Source organism: Biomphalaria glabrata, chromosome 1 (genome assembly GCF_947242115.1).
Source record: "Biomphalaria glabrata chromosome 1, xgBioGlab47.1, whole genome shotgun sequence".
NCBI classification, from domain to species: domain Eukaryota; kingdom Metazoa; phylum Mollusca; class Gastropoda; family Planorbidae; genus Biomphalaria; species Biomphalaria glabrata.
In genome coordinates, this window is record NC_074711.1 from 32,399,487 (window position 1) to 32,423,825 (window position 24,339).

Consider the following 24,339-nt stretch of genomic DNA (forward strand, 5'->3'; position numbering starts at 1 on the left):
GTATAAATTATTAAATTAAACCATTTTATAACTTATAACAGATTTCCCGCGGCCTCCTGATTTCCTGCCTTTGCAAAATATACGAAAAAGTCCTGGAAATATCCGGAAATCATTAAAATCTTTTGAAAACTCATACAAATCTCCTGAAATATTTACACAAAAATTGTCATTTGGGGGTGTCATTCAATATGGAAAACGCCAATCCTACGCGCGATAAAAGAAACGGCATTATGCAATAACCGTAATTGTGTAATGTGGTGAAAGAAGCTTCTCGCGCCTCAAAATGATGAAGAATTACTTGAGGTAAACAATAAAATTGGTGCCAAGTTGGTGAAAGAGAAACGTCAGAGCATAAAGATACTGCAATGCACACAGGCACCACGATTGAGTCAAGATAAACGCACTACGTATATAAGAGACTATTTAAAACGTGCATGTCCGAAATCCAACAAAGAAAAAAAGATGTTTGAAAATCTAATCTATGACACAGAGTAAGCCTTTGTATCTACACTAGTTTCGTTTTGATGAGGATTGGAAGAATAGAGGAGTCTGAGTGCAATGAGTCATAACGTTGAGATCATTTATAACGTAGGTCTAGTTAGTCTAGCCATGGTCTAGCATAGTAATACTTGAACAAAAAATCAGCTAATTTAAAAAGCAATATTATTACATAAAAACAAGGTTACAAAGACAGTTTGTGTGGACACAAAAACTCAAAATCGGTCCCCGAAGTGGTCCACCAAGAGAGGTAAAACGGCAGGTTTCAATATTCTCAGAAAGAATATCAGAGGGAAATTCTATCTATGAAAGAGAAGAATGGAGAAAGAAGGTTGACAAATCTTGTGTGGTGCTCCAACGGTCCAGCAGACCAAGGGATAGGTGAAAGTGAAGGTGAAGTTAAATGTAAACCTGGCCTGATTTCATATAATGATTATTTAATTGATCCAATTGTTTTTGTATAGGGTCAATTTCTTATTGAAAGCCTCATTTAAATAAAAAAAAAACATTTCCTAAAAAAAAAAAAAATTTAAAAAAAATCATTAGTTGGGTGTCTTATTGCAGTTCACGCTATATTATATGAAAAACTACTTATTAATTGTTGTTTTAAATTACAAAAAAATCAGCATTTTCCCCAAAATTAAGTTTCATTTTTTTATCAACCAATTTTCTACGAGTGGTTTTGCTTTTGTACGAATAAAACTACTAGAAACAGGGGGAAAAACTCGTGCAATGGCCCCCATCCCCTGTATACGTTGTGAGGTCGTGGGGCTGGTGGGGCTGGTGATCTGAAACTTACAAGAGCTTTATTTCTTTATTCTAAAATATAACATGCTTTTAGATATAATTATTCATAAGTGGATCTTTATTAAAAACTTTCGAAAAAAGTAAGGGTCTCCACAAAAAATCCGGCCCCTGGGGGCTCTACATATTTAAATCCGGCCCTGGTCGAGTCTCTTTCGCAATTTAATGTTGGCGTCCCAAGTCCAATTGCCATCTTAATAAAATAACATAAACAAATTAAACCACACTATCCGTGACGTCACTAGATGTCGCGTTCAAAGTCCGTCTCGTGCGTCTCCAAGCTAGATAAGTACTTCACTGTGGGATCAGCCTTTATTCGACACCAACTACAACATCTATATGAAGCACAAAAGTAGATTAAATCATACAATATTGTTTGTTCTAAGACTAAGAAACTTGAGCAAAACAGTTTGCGTAGATTAATTTGTTTCATGTTAGTTTTGTGTGTAGGCCCTATGTGACAGTGAGCAGGAATGTCTATTCGGAAGTGTGTGGCGTATATGTGTTGAAGACAAAAAATGTACAGTTGCCGTCAGCTGTATGTGTTAGTTATACGAACTACCTGGTCTCACATTGACCGCGACAATGGCCAATGACAGTTTGTACATGTGCCCAAAGTCTGCACTGTGATTGACGACTTAGCACTTGGGGGGGGGAAGTTCAAACCAGAGGACTATATATCTAGGTTTAAACCCAAGATTGAAGTCCTAGTTTTTCCAAAGTTTGAAAGTAGTTGAAAAAAAAAAGATCTTTCTGAGATAAGGAAACTTCAGTAAGGAATGCAGACTGAGAGTGACGACTGGTGGAATGTGAACTCATTCATGAACTATAATGTAACAGAATGTTTTCTAAGACAACTTTCATGACTAGTCTAAAACAAAAACAAAAATCAATGAAATTGTTTCAAAATGTAGTGTTTTATTATTACTTAATGACAATAATAACTTGTATCTAAGGAGGATGACAGAGACAAAGAGAGGGAGAAAGATACAGAGACAAAGAGAGGGAGAAAGATACAGAGACAAAGAGACGGAGAAAGATACAGAGACAAAGAGAGGGAGAAAGATACAGAGACAAAGAGACGGAGAAAGATACAGAGACAAAGAAACACAAATATTTTTTAAATACTTTTTAAGCAAGAAAAATATAAAAACACTTTAAAAAAATTATCTAAGGAGAAGAACTCCAAACTTAAAGATATGTGTCTATATAATGCAGAAGTTATTTACCTTTTTGCTATAAACAAAACAATTAATTAATTGACTAATTGGTTAATTTTTTAATTGATTCATGTTTTGTTAGCTACAATACATAATTGTTTAAAGTTTCAACTTTATCCGAGAAGGGGTGTGAGAGAAATAACGTGTACAATTACCTAAAGGGAAAAAATACCACATTAATAGCCATATCTGTGAATACTGAAGGATTGATTTAGCTTGTTGGTATCAAACTAAATACTTAATTACCAGTTCTTAATTGACGATTGGTTAATTTTTTTATATTGATTCATGTATTGTCTTAGCCAATGAATAATTGTGCAAAGTTTTTATCTGACATGAGAATGGGTGTGGGAGAAATAACGTGTTCAAAATTTTTACCAGACAGAGTTAATATAAACTTTGCAAAGACAAAGCTTATGCAAGGGAAAGAGGCGCACAATTAATACTGTGTATCTCGATATTGCAAGGTTTAACTACCCTTTTTCTATTGAAAAGAAAAATTAATTACCAATAATTGATTAAGGCTAAATTTCAACTTGATCCTAGAATGGGAAGTGGAAGAAACTAAAGTGTAAAAGAACAGATAGACAGACGAAGTGAGTGAATAGAAACTTTGTAGAATAGGATAGAATAGGGGAAGAGGGACAGTATAACCTAACAGACAAGAAGAGATAGAGAGAGAACACAGTGAAAGACAAAAAGAAAGGAAAGAGGGAAACAAACGAAGAGATAAAGAGAAAGGCAAGCTGATACATAAAAAAAAAAGGGAAAGAAAGAAAGTGTGATGCCAGCTGTATTTTGTTAAACTTTTACTTTTCAGCAAATTATTTTTAATTACTCAGCCGTGTTAGTTCCAGAGGTTCTAGCAGTTATCTATACACCAGCACACATTTAAGATTCGGGATATATGCACATGAATAGCAATAATATTAAGGATAAATATTTTGGAATGAAATTTATATTTATAAGTTTTAATGAATAAAAAGTTCCTGTGTTCCATTCTGCTTTTGTTGTTGTTGTTGTATAGTTTCCTCGCGGATAATAAAGATTATAATTATTATGTGAAAACGAAAGACTTTTCCTTCTCTGGCACTGCCAGGGTCGAGCTTCATTAGAGAGAAATAAAGCATTCATTGTAGTCCCTTTACATTGTCCACTGAGGAATTTTCTGGTGATTTTGCAGGTCTGCAACAGTACCACCCTCTGACAGGCCACGAGAATCTGATTATGAATGTTAAGGGTCTTGATGGCATCTGGGAGATCATTTGTCATTATTCCCTCAGTTGATATAACAACAGGATATATTGTTTTTAAGACAACTTCCATAACCGCTTAATATGCTTAATCTCCAAGCTTAGGTTCCCATATTTTCATTTTTTTTTTCATTTCAGTTTTTTCCAATATTTTGAGATAATGGTACGGCGATGTCAGTGATGGCAGCAGCTTTATTATTATTATTATACATTTTAATTGCTGACGTGGCATAAATATTCGTTTAAATAAAAAAAAAAACTCTTGGACTTGTATATCTTTTGTAATAGGCCCTATAATTTTATTATTACATTTTTAGGGTGAAAATGGTTCAAACAAGCTTAGATCTCTTCGAATCAACAAATCTAGAACAATCTAGTATACACGTTGATCTAGATCACAATGACAAGTGTCCAGGAAATAAGTACTCTCGGCTTGGTGAGAGTGTCAGGCAAGCCAAGAAGCTGATCTGAAAAAAAAAATACCGCTAGCAACTTCAGCAAAGAACGGTAACTGTTATTTCTTCACGGTGCCGTAAGTGTAGACATCTCGTGCCGGCTCTCGTCCTGTGGAAGCCCTCCTTGTTGTGCCTCGGCTGATAGTGTTATGACTTGTTGAGTCGCGGCACCGTTGGCTGTATCACACAGAGAACCGGTCGTACCACCAGCAGGACGCGGGCCGCCTTAAACTTCGTGTTGATGTTTCGTATGTAGATAGACATTTGGTTAAACATTTTTTTTTGTCCTTCGTTTCTTTTCTTTTATTTTTTTGGGTGTAGTTGTTTATTTGTGTTCAGTCAGAAACAGAAGCTACGCGTTCAAACTATGACATAGAAATATTTGCATACTATACATTATTTTTAATGCATTCCAAATTGTTTTCTTTATTTAAAAAAATATTTTTACTTCATTTAGAACTATTTACATTTATTTCGCTTGGTGTTAATACCATGCCAAAGTTGTAATTCTTTGACATCTTTTGTGTTTGAATACTAATTAAAGCTTTTTCTTCACAGTCTTGTTATAGATAATTAATGTTCTAGTTTAAAACTTTCTATCTGTGCGTGTGTAGCTTTCAAATAGTTCTACGTTCTCGAAAGTTATTTCCTAGCTGTAGGGGGAATGTTTTGCTGAACAGATCTACACGATGTATGGAAAGGATTTTATGCTGTGTTAAATTTTGTTAAGTTTGTTCAAGGGAGTTGGCAATAACCAAGATGTTTAGAGTGAATTCCAGATTAACTATTTACTCATTACTGAGCCTGCTCATCGTGATGCTGTCTGTGATCTTGCCACAAGATTCACTGGCAGCTAGAAGTAGGTCAAAGTCAAAGTCTAATACTGACACTATTAATGGACTGCAAGCCGATGAACCAAGAGGGTAAGTACAACACTATAGGTGACTTAACGCAAACACTCACACAGATAAATACTCTTCAAGAACAGAAAGGGAAATAAACTTATAACCATATCACCTCTTTCAAATTCTCTCCCTTGTTTTGTATCCTCTTTTTTTTTTATGTTTGATGAATGTGTTCCCGAGTGGGCAGAGCGCTGTACGCAGGCACTTGATAAGGATGTATGTGTATATTTAAGGATGTATGTGTATATACATACAAGCGCGGTGCTTTGATATGTTTTCTAGCTCCAGATGTGTAGCATCATGTCCTACCACAGCGTGTTTACCCAAGCGCCATGATCATGTTTCAGAGACGTACATTCCATCGCAGCCACCAATGGATACAACACTTGTTATCCATTGTCTTAAGGTGTTTCGGCTCCTAGATCTTTAAAGACAAGTGGAACTGTAAGGCATAAGGCTTTGTGATCTCCCTTGATGTGAAAACGTGCAAGATGTGGTTGTCTACCCATTTTTTTTTTGGTACTGCACCAAGACCAAATACATTAACATACGACATTAGGAAACATCAAGTCAATGTAAGGCCATAACCTCCTTTGTTGACCTGTGTGAGAAGTACATTGTGTCTACACAGAGACCGATTAAATAAATTTAATTAAAAATCGAATGTAAGTATCGACCAAATAAAACGTTTAGTGTGAATGTTATATATATTTTCATAAGCAAAAAGTAATACTACATGTTACATTTTTGGTCAAACATAATCTAACAGAGAGGTTAGTCCAAAACTTTGCCTCGTATTTGATACAGAACCTAATCTACCATATTTATTTGTACTGTTAATGATCCGATTGTAGTATGTCAGTTCGGAGCATTCCACAAAATGTATTTATACTGCAAATTAAGGTGTAGCCTTGAATAATGTTGAGTTCAAGGTCTAAAATCTATAACATCTTCAGAGAGATAGTAAAAATAAAGTTTCCCTTTCAGACATTTGCTATAGAGAGATAGTCAAAATAAAGTTTCCCTTTCAGACATTTGCTATCTATAGGACAGATGGTGTAAAGGTTTCCGGGTAGATAGTACGTGATATTATTGTTGGTTTTACCTTATAAAGGAGTTTCCAGGGGAATAGATCGTCTCTCGAGACGTAAAATGCCACAGACCTTAAAAATATTGCGATATGTCTCAGAAATTCCATAATATTTAAAAGTGAAATTCCACGGATAAAACTAGCACTCAAACCCAAACACATGCACTCAAACCCAAACACATGACCATGACTGAACTGAACACCAGACAGCATCACACCTGTCACATGTTTTGTTTTATTGGAGATTGTTTGTCTGTCTTGAAAGCAATTTTGTTTTACTTTTATCGAATCAGACATAGAATTAGAGCAGACTGCCGTAGAGGTGCTTAACGTTCCAGCCCCAAATAAAACCAGTTTGAAGCTATCTTGACTCTAGATTCTGCTAACAGATTCGCTGTATGTGGCCATTCTAAATCATGATCAACAATTTAGTTTTTGGAATACTGGAATACTGACACATCTTTGTATCGGTGTATGCTTTATGCATATAAAATAGTGTGACTCTACCCTAGCCGACTTGTTACTGAGATCGTCGTTATCTGGAAGTTTAAAAAAAATAAATTTTTCCTTGTTTTTTTTTTTAGTGCGTAGATTGGGGAGGCTATCAGCTTTAGGTAGATTTAAATCAGGCAGTCCGTTGGTCAGAAAGACTGTGCACAATTAGTACGTTAGAGCCAAAAGTTACATCTTAATTCTCCTTCATATAGTTGCCCATATTTGTGTCCCGGAAAAAAATGTGCTTATAATACTTGAGAGTGAAGTTGTAGGCCTAGAACTATGTATCTCTACGGTCTAGCCAGCCAACTCATTGAATTAATCTATAGAACATAAAAGACTTGCCTCCAGCTGTCTGGACCTTCTGCTGCTCATGATGAAACTACAAAGAGTCAATTCAATCATACCATCAAATGATAATACGAACAAATCACAAGTGCACACAAACACACAAACCTACAGACACACATATTACCTATATTTATATACACATCTCATTGCAAGCAGATTAAAACCTATTGACCACATCGTGTTCTGTAGAGAATTCCCCGTGCTATCAGCCAAGTGATAAGTGCGCTATTTTCGTAAAGATGGCTGGGGTAAAGGTATTCATCATTTTCAACAGTTGTTGTTTTTTTCCAGTTCTAAAAATTTTTTTCCTCGTTAAAAGTTACAGAATAATTTTTTTATTCTCTTTTTCTTTAACGCAGGGTTTGTGCTGATAAAATATTTCTGCTTTATTTTTAAAAAAACATCGTTAGCATTCATTGGCCTAGATGAAGGGACAGAAAGTCATTAATAGTTATTTACTGAGATTTTGAGTGAATGTGCGTGCGTTGGTGTTGTGTGTTTAAAAAAAGGAAGAATGCTTAAAAGCTGTGAGCTTAGAAATGTGACTGCAGATACATTAGTTATTAGTTTAAAATAATCATATTTAAATTCCAACTTAAAGTTGGGCATCAAACTATCAGTTCGATAGAAATTGTTAGTTGAGGTAGTCTTGCTTTAGTTATCTTGGATAGCAATACTGTTTAGACTCTATTATAATCTTTTCAATAGGTTATAACATTTTAACTAAATACAAAAAAATACTTTAAAAAAAACCAAAGCTTATATTAATGTGTATCAATAAATCATGTAATTAAATTTGTACTACCTAGACTAACAATAATACATCTGTGCGATTAGACATATTTTTTAACCAATTATTTTTGTTTAGTGTTATTTCATGGTTTTAGCGTTCTCAATACGCTATAATCCTATCACTAGTATGGACCAGTTGGAAGGGAAGGGGAAAGAACGGGAAATCTGGGCGATCGCTTTTTAAATGTATTTTTTTTTTAAATAGGGAACGACCTGAATTCGAACTTGTAGGCTAACAGCTTTCTCCAGCTCAAGCTAACGCGATAGCCACTCTGCTAGTCAATGAAAATAAAAGATTGTAGAGTTATCTAGTGTTTTTGTTTGCATTCACTAAGCCTTAGACGGCAGCCTAATATAAGGGAACTAATTCCGCTTATACCACCACTTCAGTGGTAAAAGAAATAATTGTTCAAAATTTCAACTTGACCCGAGATTAGGTGTCGGAGAAATAAAGTGTACACAATTTTGGCCAGGCAGACACACAGACAGACAGAGTGAGTTGATGTAAGCTTTTTAAAAGCAATCTTAAAATTAGGCACACAAAATGAACATAACTCATGCTGTTCAGGGGCGGACTGGCTATATGGGCAGTTTGGCTGTGGGCTGTTCGGGCCACCGAAGGGGTCGCATGAATGCCAGTAGAATGTTTTAAGATTTTATAAATTCTCTTTAAATAAAACACTCTCGGTGTCGTGATTTTAAAAAAAATCTTTCACACTTAAAGTCAGCATTAGTTTTACTGAACGTAAGGATATTGAATTACTGCCATACAAGTTGACTAGATGTCATGTTGTGTATGTGGCCAGCTCTAAGATGCAGGATTTGACATTGTGAGTAAAGTAACATTTTCTTTTATGCGGCTAGGACACGTAGGACAATTGATGTTATCTATTTTTATATAAATAAAATATTAGAAGTAATATTGGTTTACAATAGAAAAGTATTTCTTTTTTTTAATGTAAATTTTATTACAATAAATACGAAAAATCTTTTTTTTTTTCCCTTGTAACCTTGTTACTTTTTTACCTTTATTATAGGTGAAACATTATGGCCAAGAATGCCTTGAATGTGAATGTCAAGTATATGCATATGTTAATGTATATGGTATCAGAAATTTGTCATTAGAGATTCACCATTCCAAGTGTTATACTTTATTCATTTAGTAATAATGCTTATCAGATAGTTTCAAAATAATCTAATAAATTATTTGTATAGCAAAATACTTTCGATACATTATTAAACTTTACACAATGCTTTTGAGGACAGATATGATTGTATGCCCATCATATGGGCCGCATTGTATAGAAATGCCTGGGCCGATTTTAACACCCAGTCGGCCCCTGATAGTGTTATATTCTTTCATTTCTCAAGCTTCATGTATTAAACGCCAGTCTCCTCTGGCCGCCAATACGTAAGCTGTATGTGAAATACTTTTATGTGCTGTGTATTTCCTTACTCTTATATATTTAGATTTCTTTAAATCTTTAAGATTGCAATCAGTTTTTAAAAGTATATATAGAAAAGAAAGTATAGCTTATCGCTTATGCCATTTATTGTCAAAAGTTTGTTGAACAAAAAAAAAGGGTTCCTTCCAAAGGTAATATTAAACTATGTCTACTTTCTTTGCTATTTTTTGCTATGTCATTAAACATAGTTGCAGTGGTTTTTTTTTTAATTGTAATTTTACATCTCTATAAGTTAACCATTAAACACTGCCAATTGTAAATACTCGAATAAGTTGAACTCTTGATCTTTGAGGTTAATTGGTTAATCATTTGTTATATGCTTGCATGGAGGAAAGTAGCTAGCAGCAGATGGCCTCTGAAAGAGACAGTTGGAGCGTTCTCACAAGGCTGCAGGACAAACATTTGAGACCCAAATATTGAAGGCAGGCGCAGAAGACGGAAAGAAAACTTAAATAGACCTCCAGCGGACAACGGCTTTGTCTGCATAAGATGCGGTCACAGTGGGCCCTGCACTTTCATAGGCCCAGCGCTAATTCTCGGTATAAATTATTAAATTTTACCATTATAACTTCTATATAATAACAGGGTTTCCGCAGCCTCCCGATTATCCAGGGCCTCCTGGAAATCTCCTGTAATTGCAAAATATACGAAACGTCCTGGAAATCTCCAGGAATTATTAAAATCTCCTAAAAGAATAGACACAATTGTCAATTTTGTGGTGCCAATCCTACGCGCGATAAAAAAAATTGCCATCATCAGCTTTGATTAGATAATTTTTGTTTGCAAAGACGAAAGTATTTTCTAAAACAAAATCTTAATTTTGACATGTCACAATTGGGTCAGCACGCACACTCATTCTTAATCTTCGGAATCGAGGACATTCTTATATTTATTCTTATATAACAAATAGAGTCTATGTAACACAAAAAAATTGCTTATTTTATTTACAGACTAGTTAGTTTTTCACTTCCGTCTCTCTCTCTCTCACTCTCTCTCTCTCTCTCTCTCTCTCATACTTCCGTTTTTCTACCTTAGCTTTTTCTCAGTCTTTTTCTCTTTCAATTTTCTTTGTTCTTTTCTTCTTTTCTTGAAGTCTTTATCTCTTCCTTACAATCTTTTTTTCCTTTTCTTTAAATACTTTGCTTTTTCGCGTCCTCTCTAACGTTGAACATCTGTGGCTCTTCTAACTTTATGTGGCTCTCGTATTGGCTTTAACAATGATCCAATGGAAGCTTGAGTTCAAAATACATCTAACATTATTAGCTGATTTCACACACAAAATAATAAATTTCTATCTCAATCTATTTTAAAATGTATCCTGTATGTCCGTCTCTAACATTATTATAATGACTGCTAATCCGTCCCAAGTACTAGCAAATGTATGCTGCTACAAAAATATCAGGCCAATAACAAGTTGCCTTTGTTCTTTTTATTACAATTAGATTTAGTACTTATACAAGAAAGAGGTGCACGAGCTAGTGATGTAAACGTCCTCTACCAGCACTACGACGTCTGGTCTAATGACAACTTTCAGAAAATAATTATCTAGACAATTACGAAAGGAGTTAAAAAACTGAAAAGTGGTACCCACCCCCCACCCCCTCTTTTTTTTTCTTTCTTTTTCCAATAACTTTTTCCATCCCTACCCTTTGGCTACTGGTCACGTTGGAGATGTAAATAAGATAAGGTGACAGGACCGTTCCAAACACTCGCTTGTTCGACCAAAATGTACATATTATATATATACTGTGCCTTTTTTTGTGAAGGTACCCACCGGTACGGCGTACCGGCACCTTTTTGAATGTTGGGAAAAAATACTACTTTTCTCGTATTTTAACGTTTATTATTAATTTATTAGTAGTTAAAAGTTAGACAATCCATCACTGAGTACCGGCTCCTATTTTGTTTTGCAAAAAAAGCACTGTACAAATATATATATATATATATATATATATATATATATATATAGAGAGAGAGAGAGAGAGAGAGAGAGAGAGAGACAGAGAGAGAGAGAGACAGATAGATAAAGAGAGAGAGAGAGAGAGAGAGATAGATAGAGAAAGAGAGAGAGAGAGAGAGAGATTTAGATAGATAAATATAGATAGATAGATAAATACTTATACATTGCAGTTTTTCAGTTTTTAAATAATACTTTTTTTGCAAAGAAAACATTCGTTTTACAGAGTTAGCTTAGAAGACAAAAACACTTTATTTTTAAAACGAACTGTTGAATCAGCATATCTGAGAAGGACAGAGCAAATCTTGACACTTCAGCTTAATTCTACTGTCAGACATGTATTTCTAGGCATATTTTAAATCTCTACCTATTCACCTTGGTCCAAAGTAAATGTCTTTTCTCGTCAGCAATGTCTACATTAGAGAACGCTGTTGCAACCTTGAATCTATAAAATAATCCTATTAGGGTAAGCTTAAGTATAGAGGATATGATGACATCAATTTGATAGAAGAAATGATATCTACATGATAGATGAATGATACCTGTTTGATAGATGACATAATAAGTATAAGGGTAGATGACATGATACCTACATGATGGATGCTATGATACCTAGTTGAGGTGATACCTACTTGATGGATGACATGAAACCTATATGAGGTGATACCTACTTGATAGATGACATGAAACCTATATGAGGTGATACCTACTTGATAGATGACATGAAACCTATATGAGGTGATACCTACTTGATAGGTGACATGAAACCTACATGACGTGACACCTACTTGATAGATGACATGAAACCTACATGAGGTGACACCTACTTGATAGATGACATGAAACCTACATGAGGTGACACCTACTTGATAGATGACATGAAACCTACATGAGGTGACACCTACTTGATAGATGACATGAAACCTACATGAGGTGATACCTACTTGATAGATGACATGAAACCTACATGAGGTGATACCTACTTGATAGGTGACATGAAACCTACATGAGGTGATACCTACTTGATAGGTGACATGAAACCTATATGAGGTGATACCTACTTGATAGGTGACATGAAACCTACATGAGGTGACACCTACTTGATAGATGACATGAAACCTATATGAGGTGATACCTACTTGATAGGTGACATGAAACCTACATGAGGTGACACCTACTTGATAGATGACATGAAACCTACATGAGGTGATACCTACTTGATAGATGACATGAAACCTATATGAGGTGATACCTACTTGATAGATGACATGAAACCTATATGAGGTGAGACCTACTTGATAGGTGACATGAAACCTACATGAGGTGACACCTACTTGATAGATGACATGAAACCTATATGAGGTGATACCTACTTGATAGATGACATGAAACCTATATGAGGTGATACCTACTTGATAGATGACATGAAACCTATATGAGGTGATAACTACTTGATAGGTGACATGAAACCTATATGAGGTGATACCTACTTGATAGATGACATGAAACCTATATGAGGTGATACCTACTTGATAGATGACATGAAACCTATATGAGATGATACCTACTTGATAGATGACATGAAACCTATATGTTTGACGGTATGAAAACTTTCTGATAGATGACATGATACCTACATGATAGATGTTATGATATCTTTTGATATATGACATAATACTTATATGGTAGTTGACATATTACTTACATGATAGGTGCTACGATACCTAAATGATAGGTGCCATGATACCTATATGATAGGTGCTATGATATCAATATTATATAAGACATGATACTTATATGATAGATGTCATGATATCTTTATGATAGATGCTATGATACCGATATGATAGATGACATTATAACAAAATGATAGATGACATGATTCCTATTCGATGGACAACACGACACATACATGGTATATAAATCTAGTTTGACAGTGTTTTATATACAATTATTGTATTGTAACGAAATGTACAAATCTGGGACATTTATTTGGCATTAAAGTGGTTATCTAGGACATCATTACAGTGGTTATTTAGGACGAATTTTAGTATAGAATTCGCACAATTTGGATACGAATGTATTACTAATGTTAATAATATATACTAATTATTTACATTTCAACCTATTTTTAGATTATTTCGCCACTCCTCTAGTAAAGTTCCCCTTTCAGACCTTATGGTCTATTATGCAGATGATGTAAAGGCCATCTGTTTCTGTTTACGAGGGTGTCATGTGGCCAGCACAACGACCAATCGCCTTTACTTTTCCCCAACTAATGTCAGGTACCCATTAGAGCTGTGTGGACTCAGAAGCACCCAAGGATCCCGAAATAAAAATTCACAGTCTTCACCAGGATTCGAACCCGGGACCCCCGGTTCAGAAGCCAAGCACTTTACCGCTCGGCCACCGCGCCTCCTCTAGTATGTTGGCTGATTTGGTGGGGTGGGGAGGCGGCGATGGCATACATTTCGAGTGGGGGGGGCGGTCCAATTTTTTTGTAGAAATCACAGCTTGCTAACAGAATCAATTAAATATCTGTATGATTAAAATTTGTTCTTGATATTTTAATCGATCTTTATATTATGTGGTTCCCCTGTTGGCCGTTTGGGTGGGGGGGTGGGGTGGGGGGCGGGGCGGGCCAATACCTCTACTGCCCTTCCCACCTAAATCCTTTGACCGGAGCCGGTCCTACTTTTATGGAGAAATCATAGTTTGTGAACAAAATTAGTTGAATATCTATATAATATAAGCTACGTGTTGAGATGTGAACCCATTACTATATTATGACGCACCACACTCTAATATCAAATTTTATCATTAGTAAATATAAAATTAAAAAGGGTTGTTCCAGGTGGGAGGGGCGATACGATAGATCGCCTTCCGCCCATCGGATAAACCAAAACTTTTTCTTTTTCTATTATAGTTCAGAAATTACAAAGTTAAAAAAAAATTAATGTATGTATGCTATAAATTAAATTCTTCTATCGAGTCGCCACACCCCTATTCTTTAATGCTAAATGCAATCATTAGCAGAAAGTATAAAATGGAGCGAGGATTAATTGTTTTCACTCTACCGCCCTCTCCCCTTTCCAGACAAAAAAAAACCCTTTTAAAACAGAATAGTCACATATGGCGAGAGAGTTCGAATTCATACGAAATTTTTCAGCATTAGAGTAACAATTGAGATGAGTTCTAAACCCAAATATTTTTTTCCTAGTTTCCTTATTCAACCCTTTACTCAATCTGATATTTTACTAGTTAAATAATTTGGAACTATAACTCACAAGTTATGCTTGAAACCTAAAAATGCAAAAAAAAAAAAATAATAATTAGAGTAGAATTTAATTGGTCCACTTACTTTCTCTTCCCACTTCCCAAATTTTTTGTTTAGAGCTTGGAATTATAGTTCTGTAACAAAACCAAAGTTACAAACATGCCTATTGAAATAGATGTATCACTTACACATGTGCTTTTTAAAAATATGTTATTTTTCGAATAATTATTTTTTTCGGCGGCGATCCTCAAAGCCTTAATATGTGGGGTATCTTATCTTTTCAAAGAACAATGTATTAAGGGCCTATAAATTCATATTAGAATATTTTTCAAATAAAACATTATTCAAACGGTCCTTTTTAATAGGATGAATAATGAGTTGTAGATGTCAGGAGAATGCGTTTCTGCAGTGAAGAATGCAAGAAAAAGCTTTTGGCGTCGGGGCTTCGCCCCCAATCCAAATGATGAATAATGAGCTGTAGATGTCAGGAGAATGCGTTTCTGCGGTGAAAAATACAAGAAAACGCTTTTGGCGTCGGAGCATCGCCCCGAACCCCACTGGGGAAGCTTACACCGCTCTCCCAGACCCCAAGCTATCAAGAGAAAGACCTCAACATGACTGTCTTTTTTGTTTCTTTGTTTTTCGCCGAAAGTTGAGAAACACTGCTTTTTAAAAAATTCTCATATATATACGCACGTTTATGCATAGGGTTAGGGATTACTGGGCGTTAGGGTTAGGGTTTGGAAAAAATTGCCCCCCCCCCACTCCTAAGTTCTGGATCCGAATACAAAATAGGAGACATTTGAGTACCCTGTAGTTAAAGCTCTACTTTTAGAATCAAAATATTAAAACAAATAAATAATCTCACTAATTTCAAGGTTTGTCATTTTCCTGCGCCTTACTCAAATGGTGTATGAATTTACATTTATGGGACTTTTGGCTTCATATTTGTTTGTTATGCATTTATAGGCCTACATTGCAACAACAACAAAAATGCTTGATGATTGAGAGAGGGGTGTTGAAATATTTTATATTTTTATCATATCATTTTCCGTTGTTTACATAATAATTACCAAATTTCATAAAAAATGAAACTCAACTTTGGATGTTCTGTGGGAAACTTCTGCTAAGTTTCCAATTTGTTGCATTTTCTGTTACAATTTTTTTTTGTTACATCAGACACAATTTTGAAGGTAAAGGAGGGTAGTGAGATATTTTGGTTAGGAAATGGCCAGAAATGTAAGCGAGATCTTTCAGAAAAGTTTCTATAAAATATTTAAAATGTCAATACGCCGCCCAATCATGAACAGCTAGACTGACAAACAGACAGATATATTTGTGAACAAAAGCTCTTTGTTTATGCCTCCATTTTTAACTGTCTTAACAAATTTATTTTTAGAAAAAAAAAAGGTTACATTCAGCCCCAATTTCTTGTGGCATTCTGAATTGAATTATATTGTGCAGGTTGTTTCCTCTTGTGTATCTGTGTCTGGCCGTCACGACACTTGTTTTACTCTATAAAACAAAAGGGAAGGGCAATGTAAGGCACAGAATTAGCTCAAATATGTTGGACGGAAAAAAACTTTTTTTTCTACAGCTGGAAAGAAGAAATTTGGTTTATCAGGGCATTTTTCACCTGATTGTATCTGTCTACCTCAGTTCTGACACAGTTTCTGGAGTTATTTAATGTCTGAGACTCCTTACTCAGCTCTTCTTGTGTGAATGTCAGAATGTCCTTAGTTCTTGCTTTTTTAAATACATGCTGAAATGTCATTACCTGTCCCCTTCTTGAGAAAACGTCAAAGGTGTCCTCTGCCCTACTCGCACACCACGCATACCACGCAATGAAAATAGATCGGATTTTCGCCTCTTTCTCTCTGTTGATGAAGAATCAAGAAACATAATGCTGTTAAATGGTAAACAACAAGAACAATGATATCTATCTGATGGAATATTGCACTTGAATATTCATCCATTTTGATTACAATGCTCACTTGGTCTGTCTGTCGGGCAGGATTCTTTGAAATGTTGTTGTTCTCTCCTACTTCCCATTCTAGGAACAGGTTGAAACTTTGCACAATTATTGTTGATGACAACACATGATCAATGACAAAAGTTAACCAATTAGTTAATTAATTACTGGTAATTTTATAATTTTCTTTTTATATAGAAAATGGGAAATCAATCTTGCATTATTGATAGAAATGGCAGTAATTGGGCGGGTTTTCTTTATGAATACAATTGGAAGTTGCCTTGTTTTTTATTTTTTTAAATATTTGGCTTGTTTGATTTAAACTTGACTTTGAGTTGTAATGATGTGCCTGATGTTTTGCAGACATCATTACCCCCCCCCCTTCCACCCTGGCACACGAAAAAATCATCTTAATAAAAACGTGAAGACAAAAAAATGTATTTTAAAATATATCAAGAATATCAGTGAGTGAAACTTGCTGATTCAGACATTCAATAAATTGTTTAATAGCATAAAATAAAACTTCTTTTTTTTATCTTTAAGCGTATTTTTTAAAATGGGAAATAGCTGCATGAATGTGCGTGTGTGTCGTGAAAATAAATACAATAAAATGTAAATTCTTTAGAATTAGACAAGAAATAGATAGATAGATAGATAGATAGATAGATAGATAGATAGATAGATAGATAGATAGATAGATAGATAGATAGATAGATAGATAGATAGATAGATAGATATTCAAATCTCTTACAACCTTGTACGTGACAGAATCCCTTGTTACCAATCAAAAGCACCCTTGACCATTCCCTAGTGTGAGAGAGATATGATAGTCTGTACTAATTCTGTATTTCGAAACGAAACGAAAGCAACATTTCTCCAGAAGTGTAAACAAACTTTGCAGGGTGTATAAGAAAACAAGAAACACATGTGAGCAATTAAAGAAAAAGAAAAAAGCAAACAACGATTTGCAATAAACTATTTTTCCCAAAAGTGCGTTTTTAAAACTCCATTCGCATAGATTATTGAGCTTGGCTACTTTTTACACTTGTTCCAACAGCTTAGTCTACGCCCACTCCCAAGAGAGTTTAGCGACAGAGTTGTGAAGCTTCAAGTTCTGTTTGTGCACCAAACAGCATAATATTTTGACCTGTAAAAGTTAAAAATCTAGATCTAGTTGTCTTTAAAAACAGGCTTATAAATGAGCAAGAAGATTGTGTAGTAAATACGCAATTTAGACATTATGCCAACTACAAGCATTTTTTTCTCAACTCTTCTAGTTTAACAAAAAAATGTGTCTCTCTATCAAGTAAACTACCCCGCACTATCTGATGACTTCTAGATACACTGGCAGTCATAATCTACATACATTATGTATTCAATACGTACTCATCATTTACACACATTATGAGATTATTACAGACTACATACAAGAATTGATTATTTTTGTTTGGGGTGGGGGGAGGGTCGGAAAAGTAGTTAAGAAACAAACATTAGATAACAAACTAATTGGATTTATTTTCCAATGTCTACTATTAACCCATTACTCTCGTCTACGCCCAAATGTTAAAACATTGATTTTTGACAAATGTTCATTCTCCTATTGAGCTGATGTTTCGCGCATCAACTCGTGCTGCGTTACATCTTACTAAAATTTCAGCTGGATCACTTCATTGATTATTCCATACGCTAAACTTTTCTTTAAAACCCAGTGTTCCATCCTTGAGATTCAAGAGACATTTTAATTATATTTATTTTATATTTATCTTTCTTATTAATGAGTATAAGTAATACCCATCATGCATATGGTTACCAACTTGTGAAAAATTGTCCTTTTTTCATACTTATAATGTACATTTGGAAAAGTATGGATAACGGCATTCACTTTTTTTTTTTTTTTAGCATATAGTCTGTTACAAGATAAACATTGATCTGTGTAGCCTACCTCACGGGTCTGACTGTGCATACATTTCAAACTTTGTGTTCATAGAAAGCGACGTATGTCTTGTAGTTCGCCCACCCCGGGAGTAGATCTCTCCGAGTCTCGTAATCCCTGCTTAATACTTTGTAATAGTGTGGATGCTTTTTTTTTTTTTGAAGCAATCAGCAGCTGCTTCATCTGAACTCACGGGAAAGGATCTCCTATCAAGTCAATAAATGTACGATAGTTTGGGGTCGCCAATACACCTGCCCAGGTCAGATGTTACGTTGGAAGATTTATAATCCATTTGGTCTTTATATACAGTTTATTTGTTCTTATCCCATGCCGCTCTCTAATCTGGATTCTGACATTAGTCTTCAACTCGTCTTTTTTCTTCTGTAGGCATTTATTTTTATCGTAACTTATTAGACTTACTTATTATTTGCACAACTTTCCTCCGACTGAAAACTTTCTAGCTAGCTACCTGTTTACTATAAAGAAGTCTGGACCAGTTGTGATAGGAGGAGGGAAGTAGGGGGTATCTTTCTGGATGTTTACATGATCGTTTTTTAGATGCATAAACAAAAATTTAGCCTGGGTTCAAGATTCGTCAAGGGGACTAATTCAACTTATACCGACACATCTGTCAAGTATGATTTCTTTCATAATGTCAATTTATTTACATCCTTACAGTCTCTGTGACTGATATTAAACTGAATTCAATAGTTTTACTGTTTAATTGTCTTTTGTACAATTCCTTTTAGTAGCCTGCAAATCATAAAAAGAAAAAAAAAATTGTTGAACCCCGACACTTCTTGGCATTTTGAGCAAGGCACCATGTCTATCGTTGGGTATGAAAATAGAAACTAATTGGCCACACATCGAAAACTATGGGATCAACTTGATACGTTTTCAAAGCATTATCATCTTCAAATTAAATTAGACTAGTTTGAATATATACACTATGATGTGTCTTTAAATTTTGAATACACTTCATTTCTTTGTAATCAGTAAAGAGGTGAATAAATGAATATATTTTTACCGGTTGACTTAAAATACTAGTAAATTCTACACAAACATAATGATATGTTGTAATAAAATATACCACAATAAAGTATTTACATATGAGTGCAGTAAAAAGTGACAAAAATGTATGGAATAGGACCAGTTGGAATAATAATGAAGAGCTCCACATATCTATTTATTTTAAACTAATTATACAGTCTATGTATTTTCCCCCTTTTTTTTAGTGCACTCAAATAAAAGTGTTTTTTCCTAAAATATATTTATGTAATTTTTTTTTGATACTGTTTAGTCATTGCAAACTCAGGCAATTCTATTGCATGCAAATAATATTTTCGTTGTATTTTATTAAAAATCCAATCTGGTGATCTATTAATGCAAATATGTATTATTTTCATGGTTCAATATAAAGTGTTATCTCTGGCGTTGATTGTATGCACCATTTGTAAGCCTCCACGCACAAAGGCTCCATGCTGAGATGAATCCCTTCTGGCACGGTCTCTGACTGTGTTCTGTTAGGGCTTGCTTGTCTCCGTAAAGGACAAACCCCCCGCATACACACGTTCTATCTCTATCAAGACTGGTCATATCTTTGAAAACGCTTCTGAGCATCCTGCAGCCATTGAGGATGTGTTATACTATCTCGTCTTCCATGTGACAGTGTCGACATCTGAAATCGTGGTGTTCTCCCGTATCCTAATAAAATAGGCTCCTATCGGGCAATGCTAAAATTGCCTGATCCTACCTGTTTAGCTGCCACCACTCGTATTTCCTGTTTGGGCTTTTTAGAAACTTCCAGACTTCCCGTCCCGTGCTACATTGGTCCCAGCTGTCGTACCATTTGGATTTGGCCCATTCACAAATCCTGGGTTTTGCACTCTTGTACGTTTGCGGCTCCTCTGGTGGGTCTAAAACTGTTCCTAGCTTGATCAAACTGTTGGCTTTCTCGTTTCCTCTGCTTCTACAATGCAATGGAACCTATTGCATTACCATACACCATATGTACCTTGTTTTCTTTTTAGGCGCTCCACACACGTCATAGTTTTTTTTTCAATGGGGTAGGCAACGTCTCTGAGCTCTCGAGATCCCGTAGGTAAGAAAGTGAGTTGGTCGATGCCACTGTTCCTTCCTCAATACGTCGCACTATGTTCTAGAGCGTTTTGATTCCTTCCATTTCTGCCACATAGTTGCTTCCGCCTGTGCGCATGGGTCTACCGATTCGTTGCTTCCGCCTGTGCGCATGGGTCTACCGATTCGTTGCTTCCGCCTGTGCGCATGGGTCTACCGATTCGTTGCTTCCGCCTGTGCGTATGGGTCTACCGATTCGTCGCTTTCAGTTGCCCCGCGCGTTGTATGCACCAGATTCTTCCATGGCGTGGATTTGAATTCTACTGTTTCCAAAACTTTGTCACACCTTTTGAAAGCAAAACTAGACTTGTCACACAGAATGACAGACAGACTAACAACGTTACAAAAAAACCTAAGTGTATAAAAAGAAAATGTTGTCTTAGCCTGAATAAAATGTGTTCATCTTTTTATGTAGTAAACATTTTACTTTTGAGCTTTTGTACTGCAAAAGCTGTAAATAAGTTTTTAAAAAGATTGATGAAAGATTGAAAAGTAAAAGCCGCATAACGTTTAGTGTAAATAGAGTTACATTAATGACCCGATAAAAACTGAAAACAAACAACCTCTTACTAAAGATAAAACTCTGAAGTTAATGTAGCTTTTAATTAAATTTGAGTTCGAAAAGTCTAACATTTATGGCAGTCTACAAAGGAGTTTAACTTTTAAGTTTGGCAAGAAGGTGATCACGCATACCTGTCTCATCCGGTGCTTGGTGTGACTTTTTAATTTACTGATAAGTAGGAGCAATTACTCTCTCTCTCTCCTTCTATCGTTCTATCTATATCTATATCTACGTATCTATTGATCTATGTATCTATCTATCTATGTATGTATCTATCTATATCTATATCTATATATATATAATTATATTATGATATATATCTCTATCTTTCTATCTATATATATCTACCTATGTATCTATCTATCTATCTATTTGTCTCTCTCTCTGTATATATACAAATATATATATATATATATGTGTGAGTGTGTGTATGATTACTGTCAAAATGTAAACTGAACCATTAAATTAAATATAATCAAAATGCTGACCTTTTCCTAAAAACATTTATCCAGAATTGAAAAAAACTTTAAGATTTTTGCAGTAGCTCACTTGTTTGTGTGTTTGTGTATAATCCTGTTACAAATAAATAAACCCATTTAACACGTTCCCATATTGACCCCTTGCTTAAACTCTCAACTGAGTATGGACGCTCTCTCCCGGCAGAAGTTTATTGCTAAACTAAAAATGAAAAACAACATTTACGCCGAGTCCATCAATCACTACAGACTCGTTTGGTATAAGCAAAAGGTATGTTAAAGTCCTATCCCTCGTTTGTATAATGAATTGATCTTGTTTAAAATGATTGTCAATTTCGTCCCGTGGCTCATCCACTGTGGCCCATGTCAAAGCGACTCCCGTCTTGTAAGTACAGACATGTTTACATCTCTGAGACTCGTGTGTAGATAGTTGATAATCCCAAAGATATTTCCCCCCAGCGTCACACACTTATCACTGTACGTTTCACCCTACCACCCGCCTTGCGCTGAGAATCCAGTCCAGGCTTTACTGGGCGGAAATTCGCATCTGGCTTGAAGTCGAGCAGACTATAAACGCGTTAGATAACCTTTCAGTGAAGTTAGCTTGGGCAGACGAACTTTGTCTTTATAATTATTTTTTTTCTCACAGCCAAAGTTCAAAATGGACTTCAATGGCTACTTGTATTATCCGCTCGGGTGGTGGTGCCTTAGGGCGCTTTCATCAAAAGCAACAATGTTTATGAACTTACAAAGCATTGTTCTTTAGTGAACGAAAAGCTTAAAGACTTAATATTTTTTTAAAGTCGATGATTTTTTGTTCCTGTTTTGTATGGAAAAAAAAGGGGAGAGGGGGGGGGGGTTAACATAGAAGTACAAAGCCACTGAAAAGAAAAGAAGTATTTGAACGAAAATGAAAAAAATACACACATTTTGTACTCCACAAACAAAGTTATTCATTAAAGACTTGAGTTTAACTTTTAACTTTTGTTTTTGTATGTCTTGTTTTAAGTGTAAATCAATAGTGTAATTCAGTGTTTCCCAAACTGTGTTCCGCGGAACCTTAGTGTTCCGCGAGACCTGAATATGTGTTCCGCGAACTACTGGAATAATATCTAGTAGACCAACTCGTGTATTAATCTCTCTAAAAAATAGAGCTAAATACTCAGAATGTGCGACGTGCTCCGTTAAAGAAGTTTCCAAGATCTAAAATATCATAATATCGGATTTTTAATATCTTTTCTGATTTTTGCGATCTAAATTGGACGGCCGGCCTGACTGCCGGACGGTAGAACAGACTGACGACACAAACTAATAGCGCCTTTTCCCTTTTCGGGGGCCGCTAATAATTTCAATTTCATGTATGAACAAATAAATATATTTACATGATGATTTAATTCTGTAGAATTAAGGTACAAGAGCTTGATATGGGTCAACAGAGATTTTAGATCAAGCATCGTGGTATAGAGAGACAGACAGAGAGAACGAAGAGAGAGAGAGAGAGAGAGAGAGAGAGAGAAAGAGAGAGAGAGAGAGAAGAGAGATAAAATGTAAGAAGCGTTTCTGAAAATTTATTTTGGCACCACTGATAATCGTTTACCTGAACCAATCCTTAACTGACCGATTATTGATTACCTGTATCAGGATCATAAAAAAGCAATTATAATACAGTTAATTTACGCGAGTATCAGAGTTAGTTCATTGTCTCTTTAGGCAAGTATCAGTGCTAGTTCATTGGCTCTGTAGGCAAGTATCAGTGCTAGTTTATTGGCTCTGTAGGCAAGTATCAATGCTAGTTCATTGTCTCTGTAGGCAAGTATCAGTGCTAGTTCATTGGCTCTGTAGGCAAGTATCAGTGCTAGTTCATTAGCTCTGTAGGCAAGTATCAGTGCTAGTTCATTGTCTCTGTAGGCAAGTATCAGTGCTAGTTCATTGTCTCTGTAGGCAAGTATCAGTGCTAGTTCATTGTCTCTGTAGGCAAGTATCAGTGCTAGTTCATTGTCTCTGTAGGCAAGTATCAGTGCTAGTTCATTGTCTCTGTAGGCAAGTATCAGTGCTAGTTCATTGTCTCTGTAGGCAAGTATCAGTGCTAGTTCATTGTCTCTGTAGGCAAGTATCAGTGCTAGTTCATTGTCTCTGTAGGCAAGTATCAGTGCTAGTTCATTGTCTCTGTAGGCAAGTATCAGTGCTAGTTCATTGTCTCTGTAGGCAAGTATCAGTGCTAGTTCATTGTCTCTGTAGGCAAGTATCAGTGCTAGTTCATTGTCTCTGTAGGCAAGTATCAGTGCTAGTTCATTGTCTCTGTAGGCAAGTATCAGTGCTAGTTCATTGTCTCTGTAGTCAAGTATCAGTGCTAGTTCATTGTCTCTGTAGGCAAGTATCAGTGCTAGTTCATTGTCTCTGTAGGCAAGTATCAGTGCTAGTTCATTGTCTCTGTAGGCAAGTATCAGTGCTAGTTCATTAGCTCTGTAGGCAAGTATCAGTGCTAGTTCATTGTCTCTGTAGGCAAGTATCAGTGCTAGTTCATTGTCTCTGTAGGCAAGTATCAGTGCTAGTTCATTGTCTCTGTAGGCAAGTATCAGTGCTAGTTCATTGTCTCTGTAGGCAAGTATCAGTGCTAGTTCATTGTCTCTGTAGGCAAGTATCAGTGCTACTTCATTGGCTCTGTAGGCAAGTATCAGTGCTAGTTCATTGTCTCTG

At 35.5% G+C, this 24,339-nt stretch overlaps 1 protein-coding gene across 3 annotated transcripts in view; it reads left to right on the forward strand.

Annotated features, from left to right (window-relative positions):
• The first annotated feature begins 4,350 nt into the window (after positions 1–4,350).
• LOC106053740 (fibrillin-1-like) overlaps positions 4,351–24,339 on the forward strand; it is an 80,618-nt gene continuing 60,629 nt past the window's right edge. Inside the window, exons 1-2 of one of the 3 annotated variants that reach the window (XM_056032758.1) lie at positions 4,351–4,478; positions 4,789–5,153. In XM_056032758.1, coding sequence (XP_055888733.1) covers positions 4,990–5,153 — 164 coding nt within the window. In that variant the 5' untranslated portion in view covers positions 4,351–4,478; positions 4,789–4,989. Of the gene's footprint in view, positions 4,479–4,542; positions 5,154–24,339 lie in introns of those variants that run through there. The other 2 variants (XM_056032773.1, XM_056032767.1) reach the window with 2 other exon arrangements.